At 38.0% G+C, this 20,126-nt stretch overlaps 1 protein-coding gene across 4 annotated transcripts in view; it reads left to right on the forward strand.

Moving 5' to 3' along the window:
• FAT1 (FAT atypical cadherin 1) overlaps positions 1 to 20,126 on the forward strand; it is a 173,990-nt gene that overhangs the window by 20,429 nt on the left and 133,435 nt on the right. For all 4 annotated transcript variants that reach the window (XM_063458085.1, XM_063458086.1, XM_063458088.1 and 1 more), the window contains exon 3: positions 17,090 to 17,404. In XM_063458085.1, the coding sequence (XP_063314155.1) occupies positions 17,090 to 17,404 (315 nt within the window). The remainder of the gene's footprint in view (positions 1 to 17,089; positions 17,405 to 20,126) is intronic.

Genomic DNA, 20,126 nt, shown 5'->3' on the forward strand with positions numbered 1-20,126 from the left:
GGTGCATAGCAGAACCCACTGTGATTAATAGGGGTACAGCGGTCATCTAACTTATTCCAACCTGTCAGTTCACCTCCAGTTTTTACTGAAAATCCTAAAGATTCCCAACATGTTCAATTGATTTGACTTTGTATGGGGAGTAAGTATATAGTTCACTGATAGACCTGTCTATTTGTGGCTAATATTGCACTCAGATTCCTGCTATTCATCCCTTCCTGAATGAATACATGGTAAGTGAGGAACTTTTTGATATCTAAACTGGTTTTCATAATCCTGCTACATACATTTTGAAATGGCATAAATCGTTGTGGAGCACTAAGTTATGTAGATGCTTATATAAATATTTTCATTTTATTAGTGGCTTAGCTAGACTAAATATTTACATATTACAAAAAAAAAAATAAAAAAAAAATACAAGCCTTACATTTTTAGAATGTCCAGATTAATTTTCAGACCATTTGTTTTTTTCCGTTCACATATAGCATACTGTCAGGATTGTGGAAAGAGTAGTGTTTCACATTTGTAATCATACTGTGATTAATGTGAAGAGATCAGAATTATCTCTACAGCATTTTAGGAGATCTGGCAAATATGACATTTGCAAGCATCTTGGTTGAAAGATAAAGTGCTTTGATTTCAGAGCAATCAGCTTTACTTTGCATCTTTGATAACAAAATTGCATCAGTAACTTGTAGCACTTTGCCCCTTAATGGCTTCCTGAACTATCTCAGAAAAACATTAAGACCAGAACATAATTCTTTTCTGGAAAATAGAATATTTTTTTTCTCCATTCATAAAGGTTTTATTTATATATTTTAAGACATGATAGAACTCTAAGTTAAAGCACAGGTTAAAGGGACACTATAGGCATCCAGACGACTACATTGAGTGCAGAGTCCCAGTCCCCTTAAACTGATAAACTGCTATAATTACCTTGCAGAGATTAACTCCACAGTCATGAGAGGTGCTTCTGGGTCCTTAGCAGACTTATGGTCTGCTAAATGGAGCTGAAGTAGTGTGTGTGGAACTGCACTTACTCCCATAAATCTGAGCCACAGACCTTTGGGGTTGAAACGTTGCTGTTGTGGTTCCTAATAAAGTACCTGTCTTGAACCATGGAGTGCCTGGACCTCTATTACTTTGCTAAATGGAGCTGGACATCCTTACGCTTTGCATGGGGACATCCAGCGTCCACTAAAAACCCATAGGAAAGCATTGATTCAATGCATTCCTATGGGAAAGTCCTATTGTGATTGCAATGCTTGCTGTGATTAAGCATTAGGTCCCCAATGTAGGCGTAGAGGAGGGGGAGCCTGACCCTGTGCCGCTGGAATCAGGCAAGTGAAAAAATGATTTTTAACCCTTCAACTCCACAGGGGGCGCAAAAGAGGGGGAGGCACTACAGGGTACTATAGTGTTAGGGATAAAACTTTATATTCCAAGCACTATAGTTTCATTTAAGCAGGTCCTGCCAGGGAATTTCTTAGTAAATGTATGGTCCGCCCGTGGGCAAATGTGTGAGTGTATATTTTTGAAACGGGTAGTCCCAAAGAATGTCTTAAAGGAACAGTATAGTGTAAGAAATACAAATCTCGATTTCTAACTCTGCAGTGTCTCTATCCCCTCTTTTCTCAGGTCACTCCTCCCCTGTGCCATAAAAAATAAAATAAAGATGTATTAATCTTTTCGCAGCACTGTTCATCCCGCCTCCTGCAATATCGCCTCCTCCATCATAGTCTTATCCAATGCTCCTCTCAAAGGACCATTGGGAATCTAATACACATGCACAGTGAGTGCCTTGTGCACATTCAAAATTCCCCATAGGAAAGCATTGACTTTTACTCAGTCAGTGTAGTGGAAGTGCCTCTAGCAGCTGTCATACTGAACCCTTAAAAAACATTTAATTGAGATGATATCTTCTGGGAGATTAGTGTTCATTTAAGGGAACTCTCCAGTCCCTAGCTTTAGAGGTTTACTGCAGGTCTCTCGTCTAATTTTCTAGAAGTTTTTATAGAAGTGCCAATTTCAAGAGAAATAAGCACTATTGCAAAAGTCTTTAGTTGCACCCTCCCAGCTGTCAGCTAGACTGCAAGAGGAGTTACCTACCTCACTCACTTTGAACATTCATTCAAAGTAGAGGTCAGTTCTCTACATGGAGAAGTATTGGATTCAGTGCATCTCTATGAGAAGCATTTGATTGGCAGAGCATGATGATTTTCACCTATGAAGCATACGTCCCTAATTATTTTCTAGTCATTAGTCTTGATGAGGAAATCTTGGCACTGGAAAATAATGTCAGGATACATTTATATTTATTGTTATTAATACAGGGTGGCTAAGCCTAAACTAAAAAGCACCACCTCACTATTAAAATATTTGTTTTTAAAGGGACACTATAATCACTAGAACAACTACATCTTATTGAATTTGTTCTGGTGAGTAGAATCATTCCCTTCAGGCTTTTTGCTGTAAACACTGTCTTTTCAGAGAAAATGCAGTGTTTACATTACAGCCTATCTGGCCACTCCTCAGAAGCTGTTAGAGATCCTTCCTGGGTCATGGCTGCCTAAAATGCATCCAAACATTCAGTATCTCCTCCCTCTGCATGCAGCCACTGAACTTTTCTCATAGAGATTCATTGATTCAATTCATCTCTTTGAGATGCAGATTGACCAGGGCTGGGTTTGAATCATGCTGGCTCTGCCCCTGATCCGCCTCTGTGGCAGTCTCAGCCAAGCCTACGGGGAAGCACTGTGATTGGATCAGACTACCACTTCTAATGATGTCAGCAGACTGCTTGTTTTCTGAGCTGCGTTACAGCTTCAGGCTTGAATACAGTAAGGTTTTTACTATATTTATGGAGACATCAGGGGCCCAGGGAGGCTAGATGGTGGTGTTAACACTATAGGGTCAGGAATACATGTTTGTGTTCCTGACCCTATAGTGATCCTTTAATGTTGACGTATTATTTTAAACATGCTAGGGTTCTTCAGAAATTAGTTGTCATCCTACCCATGACTATAGCATGGAATCCATAAAGACCAATTAGAATGATGACTTAAATGAAAACATGGACCCAGAGACTAATTTTGTATTTTGGTCCGACCCTTCCAAAATGAACCATTATTGAAGTTAAATCTCACAGGTTTACAGGAAATGTTTTACAAAGTATTTCCTATTATTGTGCTTTATCAATATTTTCTATGATCAAAATTACTAACTTCTAGCCCAGTAAATGAAGGGCAAATTGTTGACCAGTTCTGATCTGTTGCATTGTCTGATCTGATAAGTTGCATTATCTTATCATTGCATAACTCTTTCATTACTTCTATCCACCTACTCTCACACAGTTTAGGTATATAGTTTGTTCTGAACTGCACCATAGTCTTTGATCTAAAGCAAACATGTTTGTTTTGCTGTGGGCTGGGAATCTGCTGATGTAGTCTAAGCATTTTTAACATCCTGCTGAATGAAGCAGGCTCACAGGTAAATAAATGTAGACATGCCCATCTTTCCTCTCACATCAATGTATTTGTTCATTGGAGATGTTAACAGTTTCAGTGCTGCAGTGTTCTCACAATCTAGAATGCCAAAAGTCTGGATGTCTAGAGCAAAATGTGTTGTACAGAAATCTGCATATATCACAATATTGTATTTAGTACTTTGCTTTAATTTACAAAGTAACATATAAATGAATAGTAATTTTGTGCATTGGGTACTGTAATTCTCTCCAGAAACCATACTCCCTTACTAGTAAAAAAAAGAGAGAGTTTAGGCGCTCACTAAAAAACCAAAAGGTGTAAAAGGCAGCAGTGAACCAGCAGGACTTCCCAATACCTGCTATATAGTGAATAGAAATGTGAAAATAGGAAAAGTGGTAAAAATCAAATGATCATATCATACATACATATAGATCTCAGGTAGTTACAGCATGTAAAAACCTCTCCCTTTACTGCCCTCTGCTCCGCCCCCAACCCGCAGTGCAGTACTCCTGCTGTATTCCCGGTCGGCCCCTGCTTGTGTAAACAGTGCCGGCTGCCCGGCGCCCCTGCTGCCATGGTGCCCTGTGCAGCCACCAAGCTCACACAACCCCAAGCCTGGTCAGCCCTGGTAGCACCCTCCTACCTTGTGGCACCCAGTGCGGACCGCCCCCCAGCCTACCCTTAGTACGCTACTGTTAATAATAACAATAATACAATCACACTCTATTAGCCGTGCCACCCCTAAACTAAGGCCCTCTTTGTTGCCAGTGGCAATATTAAGAGATATGTGGCCATTTATAATTCTTATACGGCATTGTAATGCCATCAAAGGCTTAAAGAAGACCACACACCTTTTTGTTTAATACAGTGGAACCTCGGAACTCGAACTTAATCCATTCCAGAAGGCTGTTCGAGTTCCGATTTGTTTGAGAACCAAATCAACATGTCCCATAGGAATTGTAAATGTATATTAATCCGTTCTAGACCCCCTAAATTACAGCATTTTAACACAATTTTTACAGTTTAATAATACCTTACATGCATAAAATCATATAAAAATAAAAAATAAACACAATTTACAGTAAATTAAATAAAAATGTAGCTTCACTTTACCTGTAATTAGGGGAGTTGATGGCGTAAGTGGAAAGGAGAAGAGAAATTATTGTTTGAATGGGTATAGGTAACTGTTCTTCTGGCATTTAAATGTGTTTGAAGTGTGTCTAATTAAACATGTTTGTGGCATGATTTGTTCGGGTACTGAGACGTTTTTCACGCAAACTTTTTTTTTTTTTTTTTTATTCTTTATTTTTGTTGTGCACATATATATCACAGGCAGGTAAGAGGTGCCCCAAAAGCAGTCCTCCAACTTATCCCACGCTCAACGTAAAATTAACAAGTAAAGACAGTCGCTTGTGTAGGTAGTTAATTCAAGTTATATCATTGCGGTGGCTATGCTTTTGATATCTAAACGTTAGTTACATCGCTTTAGTGCTATTAGTGAACAATTCTGTTACTCAGCGTATTTTATATGAGTAAAGTAACGCATTATGAGTAAGCATTAAGCATGCATCAATTAGCAGTAGGATACAATTAGTTACTATGCTTTAAATTACTAAACAATGCTGACACATAAGATATATCATGAAAGAAAAGAAAGGAAAAAAGAAAACAAAGCCTTGTAAGTAAGCAATACGCATGCATTTGCTAGCAACAGGCTAGATTCTGTTACAGCTCTCTGAAGTGTAACAACTGTAGATAGACTCAAGCTTGGGAACAGCCATATTAGGTGCAGTCCAGACAAGTGGCAGGATGATGGGTCTCTTATGGTGTACCTGCAATTTGGTACAGTGTCTGCTTCGAGTGGGAGTCAGATCCCCGCCGTCGTTTTCTTAGTGACCTAAGCTGTCAGTAGGTGTGAGACTGCTTCCTCGCAAAGCTCCGAGAGAATAAGTGTACAGGGGTTCGTCGCGGGTGCCATTTCTCTCACTTTGAGGGTCCTCACTTTGTATGCTTGGTAGGTCTCCGGTGTCTGTCTCCGCTGACCGCTTATGCTGCTGCTTTCATGCGAACAGTGACCGGAGGCAGAAGTCTCCTATCTCATAAGTGAGGGTCACGTGAGGGGGCTGCTGCGGTTCGCTCGTGTGGGGCATGATCACTCTCCAGCTGCTTCCCCCAGTGTCAGTTCGATGTTGGTAGTTACCGCTACTGCTGTTATGCACACTGACCTCCTGGCGGGGATCCAGCCTCCTCTCAGGTACTGCGGTCACTCTGCTCCGTCGTGCAGTTTATGCGGCGGCCATCTTAACTTGTGCCATGCGGGCCCAGACTGGCCTCGCCGTTGTCCAGCTCCCTGGAGTGTGCTCTGTCTCCCCGGTGGGGGGGCCGGGATAACCCCCACCGGCCCACAGGGGGGGGAACGGGGCCTGTGATGAGCCCGAGGGAGGCCCTGCCGGACTAAGCACGGGAGATCGGCCGTTTCTCCCGCCAGAGCCTCACAGCAGGCCCAAACCCATACAGTGTCGTCGGCAGTCGGGCAGGAGCTGACTTTGCACACGCAGATGTCGCTAGGGTCACCCTGCTAGTCTGCATCTGTTTGGTGTGGTTTCCAGGGGGAATTAGGCATATTTAGCCGGTTTTGCAGGGGTTCGTGGAGGAGCTGATGTGCTCCATGTCCTTCCAGCTCGGCGGCCAGGCCCCGCCCCCCTCACGCAAACTTTTAGTTCGACTACCGAATTGTTAGAGAACAGGACCGTAAGAGTTCCAAGGTTCCACTGTACTAATAAAGTGTTTACTGCAGAGAAGTGTGTGTAGCAGAACTGTGCTGTATTCTAATGCACATGACGCTATAAGGGCAATGTTTAGCTGTCATGGTACATTTTGCATTTGCGCGACAGTTAAAAAATATATATATATATATATATATATATATATATATATATATATATATATATATAAAATAAATAAAAATAAAGAAGGGTTACAAATGAAAGAATATGCTCATTTTAGTTAACTATTAAAATGCTTATTTCCATTGGAAGTAAGGTTTTCTAAAACATCATAGTTATTGTAATAAATGTAAGTTGTAAATGTCACAGCTGCACTATGCACATTTTCTTTTGATTTTTACATTGGAAACTTTCAGCAAAATGCAAAACCTGTACACAAAGAGCAGGGCATTCCTCTTCCTGTGCCTGCCTCCTTCTACTGCTTTTGTTAAGATCTATATGTAGGCCATCTGTTTTGCTTTTAAAGGTTCTTTCTTGGGTCAAAGGGAAGAGTTTGTAAATGATTAGCCAATGTTTACACTTTGCTTTGATCCTGCTGTGCATTCATGTATTAAACAAAGACATATTTCTAAGCAAACTTCCACCTACCCCCTCCCTTTTTTTGAAAATTGCATCTTTTAATTATCGACGCAGAATTTTTTGACGTATATTTTTCTTTTGTGGGTTTTTCTGACCTATTGCATTTATTTATTCAGCCATCTCCTGGTGCAATGTGAGCACACAATGCCAATCACGCTCCACAAGTCCTCTTTCTGAACTTGCAGGAGTTGTGCGGTGACATACGAACTGTTGCTAATAGACTACACATACAACGGAACTCCAGCTTTTGCACGAAAAGATCTGGCTTTCCTTTTTGTCTGGCAGCCTGTCAACCTGGCACACATGTTCACCAGGGGCACATGCCTAACGGCACACAGGGTGTTCACTAACATTCGTTTTTAAAGTGAATTCAAAGTAAACTTTAAAGGGAAACTCCAGTGCCAGAAAAACGATTTGTTTTTCTGGCACTGGAGGGTCCCTCTCCCTCCCACCCCCCAATCCCCGGTTACTGAAGGGGTCAAAACCCCTTCAGTGACTTACCTGGGACAGCGGCGATGTCCCTCGCCGCTGTATCCGCCTCCGCGACGCTCCTCCTAGTGATTACGTCGGCCGGTGGGCGAGACTAATCTCGCTCACCGGCCGAGGAGACCTAATGCGGATGCGCGGAAATTCCGCGCATGCGCATTACGTCTCCCCATAGGAAAGCATTGAAAAATCATTTCAATGCTTTCCTATGGGGTTTTGAGCGACGCTGGAGGTCCTCACACAGCGTGAGGACGTCCAGCGACGCTCTAGCACAGGAAACCTGTGCTAGAACCCAGGAAGTGACCTCTAGTGGCTGTCTAATAGACAGCCACTAGAGGTGGAGTTAACCCTGCAATGTAAATATTGCAGTTTATGAAAAACTGCAATAATTACACTTGCAGGGTTAAGGGTAGTGGGAGTTGGCACCCAGACCACTCCAATGAGCAGAAGTGGTCTGGGTGCCTGGAGTGTCCCTTTAAGTTTAAGGTTAAAATAGCCGAACTGGAAAAATTCTCACACTCCACTATACCTTCAATTTGGCTTCTTTAGCCTTAAATTGGAATTCACTTTGAATTCTCACTTTAGTAATTAACCCTGACAATGTGCATGACATCAGTGTTATGAATTGTGTCACTAACAGGCCCGCTCCCATTCTGGTTTCATATCTTTCCCTGTTGGCTGGTATGGCTAAACTTGTGCATACATCGCACACTTAAAGTATAAGTTCACAAAATATAATTTTGGAATCTTTTATTCTTTTATTATTTCAAGACACATCCCTCCGTATGAAAAACATTGCGTGATATCTCGGAAAACACATGATCATTATTTTACTTTACAGCCACTGCCTCTTTAAGCCATCTAGTATTTAGGGAATGCAGTGTTTCCGTGGTGATGCAACTGAAAAATAACATTTACATATATCACACATAAATCTAGCCATGTTTTACATTTTGATGCACATCTGGAATTATGGTTGCCTGTGGTTTCTTTGTAATTTATGAAGGAGTGTAATCTGCTATGTAGGAACAAATCTAAAATAGTGCTCGAGCAACACCCTTACTATCTACGTCCGGTAATTATGTATATATATATGTAAATTGATGAGTATATCTGAGTCAAACTGATCTTGAATACGGCTGGAAATAAGGATTCTGACATAGTAAGAGCAATTGGTACCCACCTTTTACTATACATTTGCATGAACAAAACAGAATTAAATTATTTTTATACTTTCTTGCATTTTTCTTTAAAACTTTGAAATTGAATTAGACTCTTAATCACAGGGAGTTAGATGTTACCATGGTGATTGTGGCATTTTAAGTTCCTTAGTGACGTAAATATAATAATATATTCTACGTATGTTCCCTTTATTTAGTTGCGTATGCCTAGCTGTCCGCAAGGCAGTTCAGCTTTGAATTCCTTTGTGTGGTAGAAATATGCAAGCTGGTTTTGTTTAATGATTTACAAATGTTTGGCTAGTTACCTAAAGAATGTTTATTGGTGCTGTGGAGATGATTTGTGACGAAGGATTCTCAGCTTAACACTTTATTTTTTCTTTCTGTTTTTTTATTTAGCTATATTTTATTTAATATGGTGGTTTTGAACATACAAACAAAGTGGATTTTGTCTCTTAATGTGAAAGGTTTTTGAAAAGTGTTTTCAGTAAAGCCATCCGATTTAGATTTGTTTACCTAGAAGAAGTAAACAAAAACACAAACAAAACAAAACAAACACAAAGTCAATTTTCAGATTCACATATTTTTGTGTTACACAATAAATTAAGTATTTTCAGGTGGTGTAAGGTTAAAAAATAAAATGAAAAATGTAAAATGCAGATTCTAGCTTCAGAGAAACATACCATAGTTATAGTATTGATTGCCATCATTGTTTATACATAATTACCGTATTTATCGGCGTATAACACGCACCGGTGTATAACACGCACCTCATTTTAAGAAGGAAATTCCAGGAAATTTCCCCCCCTCCCATAGTATTCCCCCCCTCATCCCATAGTGTTCCCCCTCCTTTCCATAGTATTCTCCACCCCCTCCCATAGTATTCTCCACCCCCTCCCATAGTGTTCCCCCCTCATCCCATAGTGTTTCCCCCCTTTCCATAGTATTCTCCACCCCCTCCCATAGTGTTCCCCCCCTCATCCAATAGTGTTCCCCCCTTTCCATAGTATTTCCCCCCCCCTCCCATAGTATTCTCCCCCCCTCCCATAGTATTCTCCCCCCCCATAGTGTTCCCCCCCCTTTCCATAGTATTCTCCCCCACTCCCATAGTATTCTCCACCCCCTCCCATAGTGTCCCCCCCTCCCCTTGTCCCATAGTGTCCCCCACTCCCCTTGTCCCATAGTGTGTCCCCCCTCTCCCCTTGTCCCATAGTGTCCCCCCCTCCCCTTGTCCCATAATTACTTACCTGTCTTGAAGCGTGGACCGGCTTCAAAGCGCGCACCGCGGTACTGGAAACTTAAATTTCAGGTTCCGGTTTCCGGCGGGACTGAAAGGAAGTGTGCACACTTCCTTTCAGTCCCGCCGGAAACCGGAAACTGAAATTGAAGTTCCAGTACCGCGGTGCGCGCTGAACACCGGCCCACGCTTTAAAACAGGTAAGTAAATATGGTATATCGGCGTATAACACGCACCCATCATTTTCCCCCTATTTTCAGGGAGAAAAAGTGCGTGTTATACGCCGATAAATACGGTGTATATAATTGCAGAATTAGTTATCTTATTGTGTTGATCACATTCTCCCTTTTTCAAGTGTAGTTGCTGAAATAAGGATTGATATAACCGCTTACTTTGTAGTATTTATTTTACTTTACTAGAATATGCTAAACTTTAATTATCCTATTTTGTAATATGCTAGAACATAAATAAAAAATGTGTAAAATTGCATTATCTATCACCGCACCTCATCAATAAGGTTTTTGTTATAAAAAGTGTTGTTATACAGCTGTGAGGGAGAATGTTTGTGAGGCCTCGATTAATTGTATTCTTGCATTACCGACAACTTGATCTGATCTTTATCTGAGCTCTGATAATGGGAAAGGAGAGAAACAGATTACATAGATAACACAAGTAAAAAAAAAAAAAAAAAAAAAAAAAAGCACAAAACTTGGTGTTCTCATGTTTTTCAATGCAACATTGTTTTTGCAAACATTGTGTGAATATTTAAGTTTAGTAATTAGTGGCCCCTCCCTTACCCAGAATCGATTCTCCAGAACATTCCCAGTAAGTGTTGAGGGATGATGGTCCATTCCTCTATACAGTATATTTGTTTCAAGTATTGCCTATTTTACTCAAACTTGTGATCATTTTAAAACAAATGTTACTAGAATCACAGAAGGCAGATATTCTGCAGGCATTGTTGTTCTGGCATGCCCATATTATAGGATAGCATTGAAGAAGCATGTGAATTGGAACATGAGCTTCGTTTCCAAATGAATTGAACTTGGAGAACAGGTCCTGCTTATTATCTATTTAAGGGAGGGATATCTATGTATCCTATACATATCTGCTTTATTAGATTATTTATCTCCCAATTTACTCTCCGATGTGGGAGGCAAGGGACGTTTGGCTAAGGTGAATGTGCTTTCACAAATTTGATAAGAACCGTGTAGATTTTATACAAAACATCTGCATGATTACTTGTATGATGTTCTCATGATCCTCTTCGTTAATGAGAGTTCAAGGTTTCAAGAGTGATGGATGAAAGTGTTTAATAAACACATGATAAGGTTGCTACTTGTTGTATGTTATTTGGTCAGATTATCTTTTTATTAGGCCTTGGATGAACTTTGAATCACAGTTTAGCTCAAACTGATGAATAATACTCTTCTTGACCAAAATAGATATTTTGTTATCTCTTTGTTTCAGTACCTGGAGTACTTTTGTGTTGTCAGTGGAATCAAATCTTTTACTGGGTAATTAATTAGGGGGATAAGTCATTGCTGTACACAAAAAAATAGGAGCATTGATACAATACAAATCTATCTATTATTTCACCCTTTAGGGCTTAACTTTCTGCATTTTTATCTTTTTAGGATTAGTCTTTGAGAAATAAAAGCCTCAAGTGCGGTCTTTAAATCTTGTCTGCATATTTTTCTTAGGTAGCCAGTGAGGGTATTACCTAGGGCTTAGGCTTGTTTCTTGTTCACTTTGAATTGAAGTAGGTTTGGGTTTCTTGGTCAGATCCTCCAGGTGTGTTTAAGGAAGTTTACACATTGTCAAAGGTGCAAGATTCCGCACGTCTGAAGTATTGTTAAACATTACTGAATTGATTTCTAGAATCCAGAAGGTATTTCACAGGAGGAGTGAGAGGAAAATACCATCCTTCATTTTGGTTTACGCACAGAGCAGAAAAATGTCATTACTTGGCTATTAAAACCTTAACCTATGAACCTGCTCTGATATTTTGTCTAGGGCATTTTTTTTATTTATTTTTTTTTAGATATCATTATATATATATATATATATATATATATATATATATATATATATATATATATATATATATATATATATATATGTTTTGCTTCAATATTTTTTTTTTTTTTTTTTGGTACACATGGAAAATGGCAATCTAGTTTAAATGTTATAAATGTTAAAATAAAAACTTTCTTCCTCTTCTTAGTTTCCAAATACATATTATTTGTTTCAATTTATACTTTAAACATAAACTAAACTATTCAACTTTTATTCCAGCAGACTTGGGAAAAAAAAAAAAAAAGATATTTAGCAAAACTAGCTTGGAAAAGCATTGCCATTCTAACACCTTTTTTCACCCTATATACAGCAATTATAGCACCTATTTAAAAGTTCTGACACTGTAGCAGGATGACAAAAATAAGCTTACACTATTAAAATAGACATAAATGGGATGATAGTGGAAGCAGTCTGCTTTCTGTTTCCAAAAGGTTTTGTGGAGTGGAAATAACATGCCGAACTGAGGTGTAGCTTCAATACAGATTCTCTAATTGCATCATCTCTTCCCATTTATCTGCAGTATATGCACGCTAGCCATTACTTATGGCAGGAATCTTTTTTTTTTTTTTTTTTTTCATTAAACAAAAAAAGAAGGTACCTAGAAAAAGAAATGGAAAAAATAATCAAACCCAAAAAAATAAATAGAAGATAGAGAGAAAAAAAACCTTGGCTGACAGGTTTCAGATGAAAGCTTTTAGAGCTTTGTCTTTTAAATAAACACCTTTTGACTTCCCTGCTAAATGATGCAGATACGGGATTTCGGAAATCCATCACTGCTGGGCATGTTTTCTAGTTGAACAGATATGATCGTGCTGAAGGTGCTGCCCTGTGAAGGTAGTTTAATTAGCTCAGACGAGAACGCGGTGACATGCACCATTGCGTGATGTTTGTGTTGAAAAAGGAGTAGACATAAAGGAAATGTATCACGATAGAAAATCTGGCTCACAATTAATGACCGCTTTTTTGAGGGTCATTTTTGATGTTTTAATGTACTCAAGGCGAATCTGTCCTCACCCTAAGTGTTATTTTCCATTGTATATTATTAGACGATCAAGAAAAAATAAGAGCGAAACAAACCTTGGGGTTAATTTATTAATTATGATTTTATATGTCGAAACAAGTGACGTTTTTAACCCCTTAAGGACACATGACGTGTGTGACACGTCATTATTCCATTTTATTCCAGAAGTTTGGTCCTTAAGGGGTTAAGTAAGATCCACCAAAATAATATTTACTTTCTGGTGAATGCAGCACTTGATACTAAACTATAGGAAGTGTAATCCAGTTATCTATATACTAAACAGTGTTGCAAATGTTAATGGGAGTTAAAAATACCCTTTTATTATTTATTTTTTGGCATAAACGCTATGGCAGAGGGATCATTAAGTATTTTAATACAATGGATAAAAAAGTTTTCAAATGTACTGCTTAAAGGGTTACTCCAGCCACCATGCCCACTTCAGTGATTTGAAGTGGTTATGGTTTTCTGCTTGAAACGCTGCACATCCAGAGAGATTTGCTTATTACACTCCTGGCACACATGACTTTGTCAGCCTGCAAATATGCATTTCTGTCCTTATATATATATATTTATTTGTTTGTCTCTCACACAGGTTGCACCCCCACCCCTCCATTGTTTGTATTTCATATTATTATTTTATTTTTATTTTTAAATAAATTTAAAAATTTTCCTCCTTCCATCATCAGCTAAGGGTGCACGCATGCTTTGAACCAGCAAAACGGTCCAAACACAGGCTTCTCTATTAGAAGCCTGTGATTGGACCATGCACAACCCTTGATGACATCAGAAGGGGAGGGAGATCAGAGCTTCACCCAGCACTGGATTAAATGCAAGTTTTAACTCTAATACTTCTGACCACAAACTTACCAGGTGGGCTTTTGTGCATCAGGGCACCAGATAAAAAGAAAAAAAAATACTTCAGGTAGTAGAACAGGGCAACAAAGTAAGGAATGCCCACCCTGTTCCGGATCATTGTTTTCATGGCTTCTTGATGAATACTTCTCTATCTCTGTCTGTCTCTGTCTACTTTTATTTTATATAATTTTTGTATTATAGCAATATGTAAATTTGTTGAAAAGTGAATGATAAGTCTGCCGTTGCCTGCTTGTCTTCCTTCCTTTATTATTATTTTCTATAATTTTATGAGCATGCAATTATTCCCTTAAAGTAATTATGTAGACTTATCCTTGCAATGTCACATCTTTTTAAGCAGCTCTTTAAAATTGTGCATCGCAATGTCCGGGAAACATCACTAGCTTTAGGCTTTAATTAATTCTATAAGCAGTGCCTTCAAGCAAATGAGTTTAGAAGAAAGTTGGTTTGCAGCATAATTGTACTTGAAAATCTGCATGTGCAATCTTGTCTGTTCTTGTCAAATTTTGCTGCCAAAGAGAGGAAAGTGAAAAATTACCCCGAAGACCAGGCTTCTGACTAGGAGCAAAAAGCATTTAAAGGAACCGTCCACTAATGATTTTGTAAATCTCATTTACGTACATCATTCCTGGGGTAGTATAGCTTAGCTCAGTCAACCGCCGTATGATGCTGGTATCCTAGCCCATTTATCAAATTTCCTTGCCACTGGGCATGCCCTGTTTAAGGTCAGAGATGGGCCTAGATATCCTAGAAATGTATTTCATGCTTACACTAGCACACGGGCAGTTTTCATCGGTTTGCTATAAATTTGTAATGTCAGAAGAAGCAACAAAGTTTGTGCATTATCATGTTTCAAGAAATGCAGCTTGACTAGTAATCACTTAGCTTTACTAGTCCTGGGGGGAAGGTGTACAAGAAGACAAAAAATATTGTTTCAAAACACGCACAAGTTAATCACTGACAAAATCTCTGTATTGGAGGTGTGCATGAACCAAAATAAATACCTGGACATAAAAACTAAAGTGAGCCTATTGGCAAACAATGGATTGTGCAAATGAAAATGTTAATACTAAAAATGTATTAATGCTTTAACAAATATATTCTAGTTTGTTTATTTTAATTATGTTTTACTTTTGATGAATCAAGTGTTTTAGAGACTTTTAGTGTGGATCACTGTGGATTTACTCATTTGTTTATTAGAAAAGAAAAACTTTTTTATTGAAAGAATGACACAAACACCGCCCTAAAATGAGCAAAAGGATTGAGTTGCCAAGAACTTATATCTAATATTCTGTTATGCAAATAAATTAGAATGTCTAGTGTTTTAATGCTGCAGACATTCTCATCATCCATAGTCTAAATTTATACATTACATATAAGCACTATTTGATATGTACATATGTTGAGAGGACACAGTCTGTTGGAGATGAGGAATCTCTGGTAATGGCTACTGAGGGATAAAAAAAAAATCCTTGGCAAGGATAATATAAAAACATGCCATAGATGCCTAGCCCTGTGCATTTTGTCCCTTGGGATCTTTTTTAGAAGACAAAATTATCACAAGCACATACATATAACCACTGGAATAAGTATGTTTAAAACTTATTCAGCTTTATTAAAAATGTTAAAGGATTATTGTGTGAATTGAGGATTGTTCTCTCCCCCCCCCCCCCCCCCCCCATATGATAACACAGAAATATTTGTTTTAATATTTAAAAAAAAAAATCACACTGTACATATCACCTTTTTTTTTAGGGAATTAATTGTCCATCTTGATGTAACTGAAATTCAGGGATATATTTTTATTGGAATGCTGTGGACATAATAATATGCTTATTTGACATAATGGCTACACAGCATGTGTTCTCTGTGTGACCCGTACAGAAGTATAACTTGGCTTTATCTACTATAAATTCACATAAACAGAAAAGAACATCATATATGTATCCTAATTTTAAAATTATCACAATTAGCTAAACACATTTTAAAGAAGAGGAAGAAGCAAAGGAAATAAACATGTCAGGTGTATCCAGATATGATTTAATAATCTTTTCCTTGAATTGCTCTCAAATCCATGTAACCAGCATGCAACTCTTAAAGATCCAAGTACCCTGTGAACCTGTGAAAGCACACACTTTGTGGAGTTTGTATGTTGTATGCAATGAGCATGTAAACCATATCATAGAACATATCCAATGCACTCTTATTGGCAGTTTTTGTTGCTATCCAATAAGTGTACAAAGTTGGAACTAGATCTTCGTCCAAAGTGGGCTTAGTCACCAACATTTGAAGAAAATGTCCAGAGACACTGCAGCACAACAATCAAGTAAACCGTTTACAAGACTGTTGAGCATAGAGAATAATGGGAGCTGTGAAACACTATTTAGCCACTGGCTTAAAGTAGCGGCAGAAAATGTCATCGATTAGCCGTTACTTGCTAATCCTAGCAACAGGCACTTTGCAGAGTAGCTGTAGTTCGGTAAAAATTATTAACAGTATTGAAAAGGAGCCCCCAAATTACTCTTGCTTTAATTTAAAAAATGAATAAATAAAAAAAGACCATTGTCATATTAGATTTTGAAATACATTTTTGAAATGTGTGACGGAGTGCTTGGACAATAATAGAATTCTACAGGAGGAAAACAGTTTGGACTGCCCCATGAAAATCGGGACAGTTGCCGAGTATGATTGGAATGCTTCAATGTTCTGGTTGGAGTGTTCTAGTGTTTCTATGCAAGTCACGTATTGCTTGTGCCAGGGTTTATATATAAGAGAGAGAGAGACAAACCTTGCTTGTTACGGTCGGCTTCAAACGCTAACCAGGCTATTTACTACAGTGAGAATTCAATGTGGATTTCAAATAGAAGGCCAGAGTAGCCAAGCTGGAAGCATAATCGTTTCCAATTAAACTATTTTGACCTTCTTAAATTTTAATTTCAATTTTAATTTTCACTTTAGTGAATAACCCTGCAAGTGTTTACGCTTTGTCATTCTCTCCTCAGGTAATTATTGTGGACTTCCTGAATATTAGATAAACACCTCTGCTATGTTAGATGGATTATATTGTAACCTGTGTTAATGAGAAACATTAAAAAAAATGAAATGTATTTGTCTCCTGTTGTAATGTTCTGTGTTAAGCAAATACCAATATATAGCCTGGAGCCTTGGGAGTGGAGAAAGAAGGCTAGATGTACTGTCTTGCAAACTTAATTACATGCCTACAGTCTAGTTTTGGGGGTTGGTCTATATATCATTCTATGTGTTAGATATCAAAATAAATAATGAAGGTTTATTTTATATTTTTCCTATATTTTTATTTTTGTCAATTTAATGTCATTTGGCTGAACTCTACATCCATCTTTGTTTAGGTACTATACGAACCTTGGACATCCTTGACCGGGAAACTACTTCTCATTACTGGCTGACCGTTTATGCTACTGATCGTGGAGTTGTTCCTCTTTCATCTTTTATCGAAGTGTACATTGATATAGAAGATGTCAATGATAATGCCCCCCAAACATCTGAACCTGTGTACTATCCAGAAATAGTGGAAAATTCACCCAAGGATGTGTCTGTTGTGCAGATTACTGCTTTCGATCCAGACTCCAGTTCTAATGAGAAGTTAACCTACAAAATCTCAAGTGGAAACCCTCAGGGATTTTTTGCAGTAAATCCCAAGACAGGTATGTCAAAATCTGAAATGTGTATGTATTTATTTTAATGAGAAATCCATACTGCAATTGGGGAGATGGCACATCTTCAGACTTTCATTTGAAAACCTATTCATGCTCGAGTGAATGCAAGAGACATGGTTATTATCCCTCTACTCTTTCAAAGTACAAATGATAAAAAAAAGGAAAAATCCCAGTCACAACTCTATAGAAGCATCACTTTCATATTGTAAAAAAGTGGTTTATTGAGGATAGTCTACAAATCGTAGTAGGTAAGACTTGTGTGATCTAGAATCCGTGACATACACATAATAAACATTTGTCGCAGAATTACCAAGATTTTTCTGGTATTAAACAACACGATTCGTTGTGGAAAGAGAGGAACTAGGACTAAGTGAATGAGACCTTGGTTCATACCATAGTTTAACTTGAGTATCATATCTAAAAATATCAGGAATAATATCAGGAAGTATTTATTTACTGAGAGGGTAAAGTGGTCGAGGTTACCACAGTGAAGGAGTTTACGCATGCGTGGGATAGGTATAAGGCTATCCTAGATATAAGATAAGACTAATGAAAGTATGTAGAAAATCGGGCAGACTAGATGGGCCAAATGGTTCTTATCTATCATCACATTCTATGTTTCTAGATCTCAAATCAAATAAAGGAACAGGGATCTTTTATGCACAATTGTACTTCTAACCTACAAGTCAAAAGGGGGAGGGGGAATATGCACCATTGCGAAAAAAAACAATGATTGAGATATACGGAGCAAATAATGCTATTTATTGATTTATTGCAATCTCTACTAACTAATAATGTCAGCACAATAGTGCTTTCAGGATGGACACCTGAAGGGCCATAGAGTGGAACAACAGTGCCTTAATCGAAATTTTACAATATTATAAAGAAAATAACAAAACAGTGGGATTTTCTAATAAAGTGTGTGCACTTATGTCATTGAGTCCTGTTCCCCTCCGAGACAAAAAGCACCACTTTGGTAAATGAATAGAAGTTGGTCTAGGAAACTCCGAAAAGGAACCAATCAGGCCCAAAGCCAAAAAAAAGGTAGCAGCATCCATGGGTGTGTAGCCTTGAATGTATTTCACTATGAGATCCTGCAAAGTAGACCAGCGGTATGCAGAGCCCACGTCTTGGAGGTTTTATGATATGGGCTGTATAGATTTCATAGTAGAGTGAATTTGCTAAAATTGTGGAAGAAGGTAAGTCTACGTGATTCAGATTCATAGCACATTTTGTTCTGCAAGATGACATCGAGAGACATTATTGGGTGCCTGAGGGGATTTGGCTATCTGATAAGCTCCATCAAAGTGAAATTTCTTAACTTTCTTAGCTGGATCACTGACATTATCAGTCCTTGAATAAAATGGGGTAACTCTTCAACTCATTTTTTTTCCTCTGCCTCTGTCATCTATGTTGTCAGAGTGAAGTGAGAGAATGGCTTGAGAGGCCTGTATTTGATGGACAAGTTGAGCAAACTTCAGTTGTAATATTCTTGCTGGGGTTTACATTTCATTGGGTTTGCTAATCTGTGGCTGAAGATAATTTGATTTGCAGTCAAACCACTACTTGAGTTCTGTAGACAGATGAATACCACCTTACTTTGCAATAAATGTCACATGCTATCGGCAAATATATTTGAGAATATTTTCCTTGATATCGTCCATTTTCTTTAATTTCATTAGATGATAGTCACAAAGGTCTCACCAAACACAGGCAATATTTGTGTACTAGAGATGCTATGCAGACAACTTCCATAGCATAACAATTTGTTTTGAAAGCTAGCTTGCTTCTCTGCAGCTATGAATATCTCACAATCATTTTAGTAAATAATTCAAGTCTCTGTCTAATGCATGTATTTCCACTTTATAAAACAATTGTGCTCCAGGATGTGTGACGACACAGACAAGTAGAAATGGCAGAAAAATTTAAATATCTATATCAGACACCAAAACGCACATTCCAGAGACTCTCAATAGTGGATACACATTCCAACGTATTGCATTATAACAAGAATGTATAAATAATATGATATATTTATAGACAGATAAAATATTTGCCTGGTTTGTATTCCCCCTTTCCGTTTCCATAATAGCGCAAAATTCACTTCTTCTTTTTTTTTTTTTTCCTTTCCCAATGCTTTTGATTGCAGAGCATGTGTATTTTTTGATTTCACATATATTATTCACTTAAAAAAAGTTTGAGAATCGTTCATGCATGCAAGTGAATATAGGCCACTGGCTGCTTACATTGACTTTAGCACAAGGGTCTAATGCAATTATTTTATATTCTCATATGTGCAGGCTCTTCCATTTTTTGCATGAGAAACCATTCAGTGTTACATGAAAAGAGTATAGTTATATGGTTGGTTATTTTTTTTGTTTTTAGGTTTTTTTTTTTTTGGTGTTTTAGCACATTCTTTACATTGCACATGTAGAATGAAGTAAAGCAAAGGTGCAAATGTTTTTGCCTTTTTTTGCAAAATGTATTAATTTGCATCATGTATAAACACCAATATTACAATTTAAATGATATCACAGAAATTTTTGCAACTTTGGTGCCTGGAGTGTCCCTAAAAGACTACTTCTCCTTTTAGCAATCTAATTTGCACTTCTCTAGAAGGAAAAAAAACCTGCAAAAGAGATTATAATCAAATGAGAAACAGTTATCTCACTAATGTACAGAGTAACACTGTAGCTTAAGTGGAAATTAA

This window comes from Pelobates fuscus, chromosome 6, assembly GCF_036172605.1.
Source record: "Pelobates fuscus isolate aPelFus1 chromosome 6, aPelFus1.pri, whole genome shotgun sequence".
NCBI lineage: Eukaryota > Metazoa > Chordata > Amphibia > Anura > Pelobatidae > Pelobates > Pelobates fuscus.